Source organism: Eleginops maclovinus, chromosome 7 (assembly GCF_036324505.1).
Source record: "Eleginops maclovinus isolate JMC-PN-2008 ecotype Puerto Natales chromosome 7, JC_Emac_rtc_rv5, whole genome shotgun sequence".
NCBI lineage: Eukaryota > Metazoa > Chordata > Actinopteri > Perciformes > Eleginopidae > Eleginops > Eleginops maclovinus.
Window position 1 is genome coordinate 6,217,706 of NC_086355.1, and position 11,529 is coordinate 6,229,234.

At 41.0% G+C, this 11,529-nt stretch overlaps 3 protein-coding genes across 5 annotated transcripts in view; 1 reads left to right on the top strand and 2 right to left on the bottom strand.

Moving 5' to 3' along the window:
• Positions 1-1,963, top strand: part of uxs1 (UDP-glucuronate decarboxylase 1) — a 38,521-nt gene extending 36,558 nt beyond the window's left edge. For all 3 annotated transcript variants that reach the window (XM_063887805.1, XM_063887803.1, XM_063887804.1), the window contains 2 exons: positions 416-519; positions 1,255-1,963. In XM_063887805.1, the coding sequence (XP_063743875.1) occupies positions 416-519; positions 1,255-1,386 (236 nt within the window). In that variant the 3' untranslated portion in view covers positions 1,387-1,963. The remainder of the gene's footprint in view (positions 1-415; positions 520-1,254) is intronic.
• Positions 1,964-2,107: 144 nt separating this feature from the next.
• On the bottom strand, positions 2,108-7,598 carry ecrg4a (ECRG4 augurin precursor a). Its single transcript, XM_063888195.1, has 4 exons — positions 7,446-7,598; positions 4,752-4,799; positions 4,232-4,401; positions 2,108-2,693 (listed from the first exon to the last, which is right to left on the bottom strand). Exons 1-4 carry the CDS (start codon positions 7,513-7,515, stop codon positions 2,544-2,546), a joined length of 438 nt encoding a protein of 145 aa, XP_063744265.1. The 5' UTR covers positions 7,516-7,598; the 3' UTR covers positions 2,108-2,543.
• A 3,202-nt stretch (positions 7,599-10,800) lies between these two features.
• Positions 10,801-11,206, bottom strand: otos2 (otospiralin 2). The gene is made up of 2 exons (XM_063887960.1): positions 11,143-11,206; positions 10,801-11,027 (listed from the first exon to the last, which is right to left on the bottom strand). The coding sequence occupies exons 1-2, from the start codon at positions 11,204-11,206 to the stop codon at positions 10,801-10,803; spliced, it is 291 nt and encodes a 96-aa protein (XP_063744030.1).
• Between the last annotated feature and the right edge of the window lie 323 nt (positions 11,207-11,529).

Sequence of the window (11,529 nt, forward strand, 5' to 3'; positions counted from 1 at the left end):
TTTGATGAAAAGCAACAATGCCTGCAAGGTCAAAAGTGTGTCTGGAAGAAGCTCTGCTAGATGACCTCATATATTCCTCATTATTTGGAATAAGAAAGAGCAGATTGTTGTTCTGTTGTCTGGATGATGTTTTTCTATTTTAATGAACTCGCCGACATCAGGAACAGGAAGGGGGGCTGCAGTGATCTTAAGTAGTTGTTCCATAGCTGATTGATTAGTTAGATTTGTATGTAGTCCCTGCAGCAGAATCAGCGCTCCTACGCGTTAAGCACACAGGAGCATTAAAAAAAAAGCCTCGACTCTGCTCTGTCTTTCAAAAACTGTTATGTGAGCTTCAGCAGTGTTAAAAGAGAAAAATAATAACACCATGTACTTCTCTCTGCACACTGGTACATGAACACACACCGACACACAGTGAGCAGAAGTCAGATCCAGTTCCTCCCGGAGGCTCAGGACGACCCCCAGAGGAGAAGACCTGACATCCGAAAAGCCAACATGATGCTCGGCTGGGAGCCGGTGGTATGTCTCTCTCACACACACACACACACACACACACACACACACACACACACACACACACACACACACACACACACACACACACACACACACACACACACACACACACACACTACCTTGACAGCCAATATCTGACCTATTATTATTTGATCGTAGTTATGTTTCAATCTACCCGCTCCTTTTGAATTTGCTCGGGTCTGAAGTGGGTAAAAGGTTTTACTAAGTGAAAGTGGAAAACAATTATAATACAAAACATTTTTATGGCAGTTCTTTCATTTGTTTCCTCTAAAACATCAGAGAATTGTTTTTAAAGGTCACAAAGGAGCAAAATCCACTTTTCCATGTCTTTTATACATAAATATGTGTCCTGTCTGAAAATCAGCTGATCAGAGTTTGGCCACTTTGTGATGTCACAGGGTTTGTTTCGGTTGTGCAATCATTAGCCAATAACCAACCAAGGTTACACCCTCCCAACTTATCACCTGAATCTCTTTTTAAACCAATCATCTCACAGAGGGGCGTGGCCAGCAGCAGCTCATTAGCATTTAAAACATACAGAAGCAGCACTTTTGAAACGGGGCTGAAACGGAGGGGTACATTCTACAATGCATGATCTGTGTCGCATTTCGAGCCAAACCTTTCAGAGACATGTTATATATTGTTGAAAAAGAGTATAATAGAGACCTTTGAAGGGCTTCACACGGTTAAGCTGTCTGTGTTGTCTCGTGTACACAGGTGCCTCTGGAGGAAGGCCTGAACAAAACCATCCAGTACTTCAGCCGGGAGCTGGAGCACCAGGCCAACAACCAGTACATCCCTAAACCTAAAGCAGCCCGCATGAAGAAAGGAAGACCCCGACACAACTGAGGAAGAGTCCCCCACACACACATACACACAAGGATTTAAAAAACCCCTCAGAGGACCCTCGAAGAGCGACTCTCTGAAATACACTGCTGAGAAAAGCACTCTGGGATGTTGTGTCTTTTTTTTGAGAAGCAGAGACGATTTACTCTTTCAAAAGTGTTGCCATGGAGCTGCACTGTGGGGTGAAAGTGCTCTCCATACCGGAGAGCTCAAGTGTTGTGTTGAAAGGACAAGTTTGAAGCGATATGAAACCCAGCCTACCTTGTTTTTGTGAATTATTTTTTGCTTTTTTTTGCTATTTAAAAATGCAGATGTGAGAATCATGCTTCATGTTTATTATATCCGTTGTATGGCGTTCTGTCTGCAGAGGTGAACTACCTGACTTTGTTTTTTTCACTGGAAGCTTTTGACCTCTTAGCGGTGGCTTGTTGGCTGTTCACGCAGAGCTCTGCAGGACTCAAAATCGGCACCATTACGTGTTTGTCCGAACATCATCGTGCTGTACTTTGTGAAATCTCATGTCAGGGTGTGCTTTATCAATTTCCGATGAAGATGCTATTTTAATAAAATATTTCCAATATTTTGCCTTTCACATAATTAGGGAAGATGGTGTGTGTGTGTGTGTGTGTGTGTGTGTGTGTGTGTGTGTGTGTGTGTGTGTGTGTGTGTGTGTGTGTGTGTGTGTGTGTGTGTGTGAAGGGGAAAAAGCAGGAGACTTCTGCACTACAAAGCCACAACTTTATTTACAATAATGGAGAGATAATAAGAGTCAGATTTTAAGAGTGTTTCATAAAAATCGGCTGCTTCATTCGTAGGGCTGGGCGATATATCGATAACATCAGATTGGATTCTGTAATACGTGTTGTCTTCCTCGTTTTAAAGGCTGCATTACAGAAAAGTCAATTTTTCTGATTGCTGTTCATTTATTTGCCATTGTGTCCGCATTACTGGTGATTATTTGTCAGATTTCTCATTGTGTAAATGTTGACACAATGTCGATATCAAGGTAAAAAAAACACTGATATATGATATTCGTTTCTCCCAGCCCTAAATTAAGTTATTGCTGTCATTGAACATCCCTTTATTATAGTATGTGGGTCAAATATAGTGGGTTATACTGTGGAAAGCAGCTGTGGATTAATGGGAATTGACCGCTACAGTTAATAGTAGTCGTAGTTTACATTGGCTCCGTGTCTGTAGGAGCTGTGGTCCCGGGGTCCGATGGGAGCGTTCTCATCATACTGGTGCTGCCGACCCTGGTCTCTGGAGCGAGCTTGGTCCATCCAGTAGGACAGGTCGGTCTCCAGCCTCTGATCAGAAGAAAAAACAACATTGATGCAAGTCATTAGCACGCTCAGCCTCGACAAATGAGCTAATGGACACAGGCGGCTGATAAGGGATCCGCTGAGACCGTCAGCAGGCACAACTGTTGCGCATAGATATGCATGAAAGGCAAACATTGAAAAGGCCACCGCTTTCACAGCAGTGGCCTTTTAATGAAGCAACGGCAAATGGCACACTCGTACACAGCGTCGTGAATGGGCCGTTGAGAGAATTACTGCTACACTGGCTGAAATAGAAATGCTGTCATCTGTCAAAAAACGGTGGCTTTAAAGGGTAATTTTGTGCACTCTTCCTCCGTCTTTTCCCTCTCCTGCTCTCTCCATTCCTTGCTTTCCCTGGAGACGTCTACAAGACAGCCTTTGACCTGACGGGAATCTGACTCTGTAGGGAGGAATACGTTTGTGTGTGAGGGGGAATTCATGTATTCAGGTCCACATTTGTATTCATCATGCTGCATTGTGAAGATTACTACCTTTTGAAGAGATTATCCCTCACTGCAGTGTGCACCTTCACGTTTTCCGCCCTCCACATATCTGAGAGATCTTCAGAGTATTTCTTACCTGTTTGTTTTTATCTCTGTGTTTTTATTTTTTGCACAGCCCAGGTTTAAAACCCCCCTAAGAGTCTAGACAACAAGAAAAACAAATCAATTCGGTTTTTATTGAATGTTCCTCAGCAAACAATCCCAAAAGTGTACACAAATCTAGATTTATATATTGATACTTCCTGTTTCCGTGCACAGAGAACATGACAGCACACCTCTCTAAACTAGGGATATCAATATGAAGTGTTTTTCCTTCATCAGAAACGTTTTGTTGTTCTTGTTGGACCCCATTGCTTACCATTAGAAGCTGACAGAACAATCACTTCGGGGGCTTTTGATTTAAATATATAGCAATACCAGGGGTTTAAGGATGGACCGATATTGACGTTAACTGTGATATTTAAACATCATTGAATGTTGACATCATTTTAGGAGTACAGCACCTCTATTACCATGTATATACCATAGTTTCTTTGGTTTAGGACTCGGAGAAACAATGCAAATAAAAAAACACAGATGAACCAAGTAATTAAAAATGTTTACTAAAGCAAAACAAAAAAATACAAAACGCTGCAAGAAACTCAATACACAACGGAAACACTATCGTATTGTAATTCGCAGCATTTGTTCTACTTTTTTACACGAGGCCCTTTAAGTAAACGCAGAAAATTTGCATATGTTTTGGCACGATTGTATTTTGGGCCGTCCTAGCGCGTTTGCACCTGTCAGCCACCGTACGTGTTTGCTGTTGAAGGCAAACATGAGAAACTTGAGTGTTCTTGTTCTCCTCCAAACCCCTGTGTAAAGGATCCGTGGTTAATCTATTTGCTCTCTTTCTCGTGTGGATCAGTTCTGTTGTGGTGTGGATCAGTTCTGTTGTGCATGTTGACAGCTTTGTGTGTGAAAGACTCCGGGAGTTCACTGATAATGTGAACTCTCCGGGAACAGACGCAGACCCACCTGCTCATCAAACCCCATGTACATAAACTGCATGATCCACTGCTGCACGTCCGGCCTGCTGCGGTCCCACAGGTTCCTCTTGCTGCGGCTCAGCTTCGACAGAAACCCCTGAGCTGCGGAGGGGGGGACGACCACGGAGGATTTGGAGAGGGCAGTACCTGCTCCGGCCGCTAAGGGGAGGCAACATTTGGGCAAAACATTGAGGTATTTCCAGAGATCAGAATCAGGATCAACATTATTGCCAGACCAATTACACAGGGATTTGGTTTGTTGTGTGGTAGTGCAAACATAAACAACCTGAGAAAATAAGTTGTATGATGTGTCAAAAATATAAGGATTATAAAAGAAATACTTTTAAAGAAACTGTCATCGTTAAATAGATAATAGAGACAAGTATTTACCCAAAATACAATATACAAAATAGCCAAAAATGTAATTACTTCACAGCACTGGGTATTTCTAAAATATATTTCCCTGACAGTTGATCTTTTTTTGGTTTTGATGTGAAGCTAAACGTTACCTTCTCGTTTCCTTAAGATCCTGTGCAAGCTGCTGTCACTGCATACATCTGAGGAGAGGGGACAAAGAGCTGCAGTGTTCAACACCATGCTCCATCACAGCTAATAAATAGTCTTTTAAATCATAAAGCACACTTCAGTCAACTTTCTTTTATTTCCATACACTCTCAAGGTTTATTGTCAGGGTAAATTTCCTTTAACATGGCAGGGGGATATGGAGAAAATCAATATTGCAACGCTTTTGTAGATGCTTCAATAATTTATATTTCAAAGGATAATCCTTAATTTAATCTCATGTTTTGTGGATATAATGACAAAAAGAGAGTCTTCTATGTTCAGGAGATTACATAATGTGACTGTAAGGCAGCTTCAATACCCGGAAGAAAGAACTCTTGCCATATAACAAAATCCAAAACCAAAGAAGACAATCTACTCCTTTGTTATGGTTTGAGATTCAATGATTCAAAAGCTTTTTTGTCAGGTGCACAATGTCTACAGAGTTTTGGCATTGAAATCTCCCAAACTATCCAACAATGCAACATAGAATATACTTTAGACATAAAAGTGAATAGAGAAATACAATAGTGCAGACCCAATGGTCTATATAAAATAAAAGCTGCATAGAGCGTAACAGTGGAAATATATTTTTGAAGGCAGATCTTAAACACCAACTCTTTACTTGCATAAAGATTGAAGGTTTCTCAGATGGCTTTATTTTCTTTAAAAATCTATACATGTTTTTTTTCTTCTGATTATTCTGCTTGCACAGCGGCACCTTGTTTAATGTGCCTCAGTAGTTTTCACACTTCACATTTCCCTGGTAACTAAACCAGTTTCATGGACGATTTCATTCTCAGCTTTCATTATAAATGCAGATGTCAATAGTTAAGTGACCTCCTTCCTGCTGCTCTCCTCTCCCACCGGAGCAGCGATTTTTCACACACATATATATTTATACACACATGTACTTCAAGTGTGCACTAATGAGTTGAACTTCTACCCAGCTGAACGCAGTGAGATAAGCCTGTTAAGCCATTGACCGCTCTCTCGAAGCTCGAATCCCTCGCCAAATCTAGGGCACGTTTACTTCAGTCCTGGAGGGTTTAATTTATCTCTTGTTCGAAAAGTTACAGTAAAACATGAAGCTGAGTTTTTTTCTAAGCTAAAACATAGACCAGAATGCCAGATACCCTGAGAATATGCACAGAAATCCAATCCCTATCTTTAGGTGAACTCTGTCAAGGCTTAAACTCAAAACCTCTGCACCGTGTTGTTAAAAGTAGAAGTATATATTTAGGTGTGTAGTTTTTGTGCAGCCTTCATTATAAAGTAAGAAAATTCATCTGCTTATCGTGTGTTGTATGCATGGGCTTCACTTAGTTAGAACCCCCCCCCCCCACACACACACACACACACACACACAAACAATACTTATACAAACATAGCCTTACAATATTGTTTTTGAGACTAGGGCAGTAACTACAGTATGCTACGCTGCTCCAAAGCGTGAGCAACCACTGCTTTACTATTCTCTATAAAGTCATTGCTAATATCAAACGTGCCGCAGGTCCAAACTGCTCCACTTGGGTCCCCAGAGATACACCCTAGAAGTTTGAACAGTCCTCCAGATTGAAGTTCTGTTCTGCAAATTCTCAAAGTGTTCAATTCTTTGTGCACGCTTTTTTCAGAACATTTTTAACCAATTACCCAAATGCATAGGGACAACATTAGCCATTTCCAGATGTGGTGGGCACACGTCCCCAGTATAAATGACACCAATGGTTGCATGCATTTACTCGAGGGATGCCAATGTTAGTTGTTCCAGACCAAGAAAAATCACACCAAGTGTGGTTTGGAATATCATTCAATTAAAAACACTCATGGCCCCCAGATGATTTCTCAGACTTCAGTGATCCTGACTTTCACTCATTTTCAGCTTTGAGTGTTTTGTCTCAACACGTATTTGATGGATTGCTGTGAATCTTTGCACAGACATTAATGTCCCCCCTCAGGATGAATTATGGGACATTTGAACTGAAAACAAACCAAAATATATATATTCTTCATTGTCATAACCTAACCTGTCTGAGTGACAGCTTTTTAAAGGTTTCTTTGGTATTTCATGACGTTTCCCTTTTAAATTGTGTGTTTGCATAACACCTTTTCAAAATAATGGTAAACTTGTATTTTGTAGGTGTGTGTCTCTTTGTCTATCCCTCCTTTTACAGAAGATTTAAGGTTTTAGCTCTTATAAAGCTGAGGTTATGATAGTGTGTTCACTTTGATGGATTTCCTGTGTCTTGTATGTTTCAAGTCTTTGAAGGTTGAGTATCCGACCTAATTTGAATGAATAAAATAGATAGGTTATTAAAATGAAGAGTCTACATTGACGATTAGCATTCACGCATGTGATGATTCCAACGGAGTGGCCTTTTGTTCCTGCTGTTTTGTCCATATTGTATTTTAATCAGAGTTACCTGAGAGGCTGCTTTTGCCTTTTGATATTTTCTAACATTCTCCCACTTGTAAAACCACACACACTCATCATGCAGTTTGAGATGTTCATAATTGCTCATGCTTTTATATCTACAACGAGAATACAAGGCCAGAGGGTGACCGTCAACATCTAGCCTTGCATGATGAAAAAAGTGACACTTTAAATGCAAAGCAGAATAAAAGAAGAAGGTTGAGCTCACCTCTGAGTGCAAAGAGTGTCAGAAGTACAGTCAGCCCCATCAATCTCACACACAGCTGCTGGGATGCCATGTTATACTCGAGTCTTTGCAGATTTAAAAGCAACAACTGTACAAAAAAAGCTGCTGCACAACCCGAGGGGAGAGTGGGCAGACTCCCAGACTTCCCAAATGGAAACAGCATGTGGGGGAGGAATGCCGTTTAGCTCCTCGCCTACAGGAACAAGTCTGCAACTGGAAGATTTTCCACTCTTTAAAGGAAAAATCTCTTGTGTTTCCCAGGTGTTTTTCCATCTCCTAATATACTGTACAGTCCAAGAGCAGCTGTGGGGAGGAAGAAAGATTCCTATTCATGAATGTGGTTCACAATGCAGGGTGCTTTGTGGGGAGATAGTCAGGATTTACCAATAGGTTCAAAAATAATCAGCTTTTTCAGTTAGGATCAAAATGAATACACTGTCTGAGGTGAGTTTCTATGTCTCTGTAGTTTTTTTTTACAGCCTTTTTATCTGATTTCACCTTAAAATCACCAATAAATCTGAAGAGTATAAAGCTTCTTTTTATTAATTTCACTAAATACCACTACGTCAGTGATCAACAGGGAAATATCTAAGATCTATTTTCTCTTTTCTAAAACATAAAATATTCAGCCTATAATTCCTAAGAGGAAGAAGAGTGAGTTTTCCAATGATGGTGCAGGTTAAATAAGAGGCAGGAAGCAGGAACTTAGTATAAATATTTCAATCGAGGCTCCTGCTTAACTTCCCCCCTACGGGTTAACTAAGAAACCAAGACAGGAGGTAATCCACGGCCCCGTCAGTTCCTTTCTGTTTACTCGGTGTGCTGTTGATCTTGCCACGGTTATGTGATTACTTTTACATTTCAAGATGTTGGTGTTTCAATTGAATAAAACATATTCTAACATAATAACTTGATTGAGTCTCCTCCTTCTTTTTAATCCTCTTCTTTGTTTTGCTTTTTGTGCCACAAAAATGTGTTTTTGTGGTCACGTTTGCAGCTAGTGAAGTGGCCACTAAGCAGAGGTGGGAGAAGTACTCAGATCTTGTACTCTAGTAAAAGTAGAAGTACCAGGGTGTAGGAATACTCTGTTACAAGTCCTGCATTCAAAAGGTTACTCAAGTAAAAGTACACAAGTAACAGCATCAAAAAAAGTACCAAACGTAAAAGTGCTCATTATGCAGATTGCTCCATTTCAGAATAAAATATGCTCAATAATTATTGATCATTAAAGTGTTATCAAAGCTGGTAAAGGTGCAGCTAGTTTTAATGACTTGTATACTGCAGGGTAGCTGCTGAATTAACTCCAGGTGGAACTAAAGTGTGATTTAAGGGTTGATTATATTTCACATTATCGATCCAAATCTGTAAAGTGACTAAAGGTATTAAATAAGTGGAGTAAAAGTACACCATTTACCTCTGAATTGTAGTATGTTAGAAGTATAAGGTAGCATAAAATAGAAATACTCAAGTCAAGTACCTCAGAATTGTACTGAAGTACAGTTCAGTAAATGCATTCAGTTATTTTACACCTCTGCCGCTCAGTATGCAGCTCTCTTTAAACATAAATGAGAAATATCCATCTCTAGTTTGCTGATAACAAATGAGTTAGCTATTGTAAAGAATTCTAACATTAGCCAGCTGGACCTAATGGACCAAGTTAGGGCTGCAAAACCACTGCATGCATCACATCAAGCGAGAGTGCATTTTATTTCTTATGAATTCACCAGTTTTTTTATTTTAAGGGAAAGAAGTTTTAATGTTATTAATACAAAGTTAGAGTCTCACTTTAATGGCTGCTCACTGTGGTAATCAGCCTTTCAAAGCAACTGTTCAGGCGGTAATCAGCCTTCCTTCCACCATATTGAGAGACAAACCTTTACTTCATAGAGCTTTCATTCAGAAATGCTCTCTAATCTGGGCTCCGGCTTGTGTTACGATGTGCTGGAGAGGGAAAGTGTTTGGTTTGGATCCACAAACAGCCTCTCTGTCTCTCACAGGCTCAGCAGGAATGAAGGAAACCCTGGCAGCTGATGGCATTGCTTTCATATTGGATTTGGAGAGGAGGTGAAATGAGCGGCAGCAGCAGTAAAGAGGGAGAGAGGGGTGAGAGGCAGACGAACACATCTGCAGAGCAGCGTGATGATAAAGAACTTCACAAACTCTTGCTTTGCTCATTGCATCGTTCAGGTTCGGAAAGAAATAGCTACATCCTCTTTGTGAAGCCTGCATTTCTCCAACACACACACACACACACACACACACACACACACACACACACACACACACACACACACACACACACACACACACACACACACACACACACACTCACTCTCACATTGGTCATTGAAGGGAAAAGAGGTCAGAGGATTTCTCAAGTGCTTCCAGCTGAACAATCCTGATTGATGGCATGGCTGTAAAGCTCAGTGAGAGGCAGGCCTCCGCTTTCCGGGCGGACGAACCGATAGACAGGATTTACCTTTTGCTTTTATTCATTAGATTCAAAGCCTTTTCTTTTGCCCGCAGAACCATGAAAAGAACATCTTGAGTTCAAGTGTTTTTGGACAAAGATGGGTCGGTTTGCCGTGACTCAGGATTTAAACACTGTAATATCAAAAATATGCATTCAATGTCCCTCCATAAAAACAATGTCACTCGTCCTGCTATTTGACGTACCCTCCATCTTTATCTTCTTACTTGAGTGTTGTCGGATTTATTTAGCTGTCACTCAAAAAGTCAATTTCACACAGCAATGAAAGCGTTTTCCCACCTGAAAGATACAGAATGTGCAGGATGGTATTTTATTTTTGCATTGAACATGAGTGTCATGGTTCATCCCCCCTGATATTGGATTATATAGAAAGGGAGGAAGAAGTAAAAGGATTTCGATTATTGCTGATGGTATTTTTATTCCTCCCAAATCCCAACAAGTCAATTTGGAGTCAAGAATGATATATAGACGTAACGTGTCACAGTTATTGTACATGTGTTTGTCTGTGAATAACATAGAAAAGGAATGATTGCTCATGCATAACTAATAGAACATGCAACATATTAAATATTCATTTATTTGCTTTTATGGTTATTTCCATAATTTCGGATAAAGTGTGCAAAGCCAAGTTTGTAGAAGTTTTAAAACACAAATGTTCATAATGAGTTTATCATATAAGGTCAGAAAGTAAATATATGATTGAAAATATGTGAAAAATAAACCCAAGGGATCAAATATCATAAATCTCCAAACTTCTCTTAGTTTTAAACTTCCCTCTCATTTTAAGAGTGACCTCTGCCTGCCCTCACACTTAAATCCCCCCTCCCCTCTCCCTCCTTCTTCTCCTCACTCCTCGAGGTCAGACTCAGACTCGGGACTGTCATATCCCAGCTGGGTGGCGATGGGGAAGTGAGCCCAGAAGGTGCGAGCCAGGTCCTGAATCCCGTCGTGAGCCGCCTGCGCCCGGAACTCCTCCAGCCACCCGATGAAGTCTGACGACCACATCCCCCAGTAGGGGAGACTCCTCTTCCCCCTCTCCCCACTGCTGCCGGCTGCATCACCCTCCTCTGCTCCTGTCAAAGAAGACAGAGGCAGAAATATTACGTGAGCACACCTGGTCCATCTTTTCAGATTTCCTGAATCACAAGTCCATTCATGTGTAATGGCGTGTGTGAGCCGCTGACATACCTGAAGCAGGCAGGACCGTGAGGAGGAGATAATGGAGCAGCACGAACAGCAACACAGCACGCATGCTTTCAGGAACTTTGAAGAAAGAACACAAAAGGTCTCGACCTGTAGAAAAAATAATTTGTTCTTCAGTCTGCGAGAGAAATGTGTGTGAATACAGATGCTTAGAAACATCAGCAGAATGAGGGGCAGGAATGTAATATTCCCTGCAGGCCGCCACAGGCTTTAAAACTCTCCTCCATGAAGAAGAGAAATGTGTCAAGAACATGATGCTTCATCAAATATCATCCTCTGTTTAGTCTTACCGGATCAGCAGGAGATTACGCCGCCTGTCTCTCGTCCTTCTGTTTCAGACTGAGCTCAGGTTGAGGACTGCGTCTGGGCTAG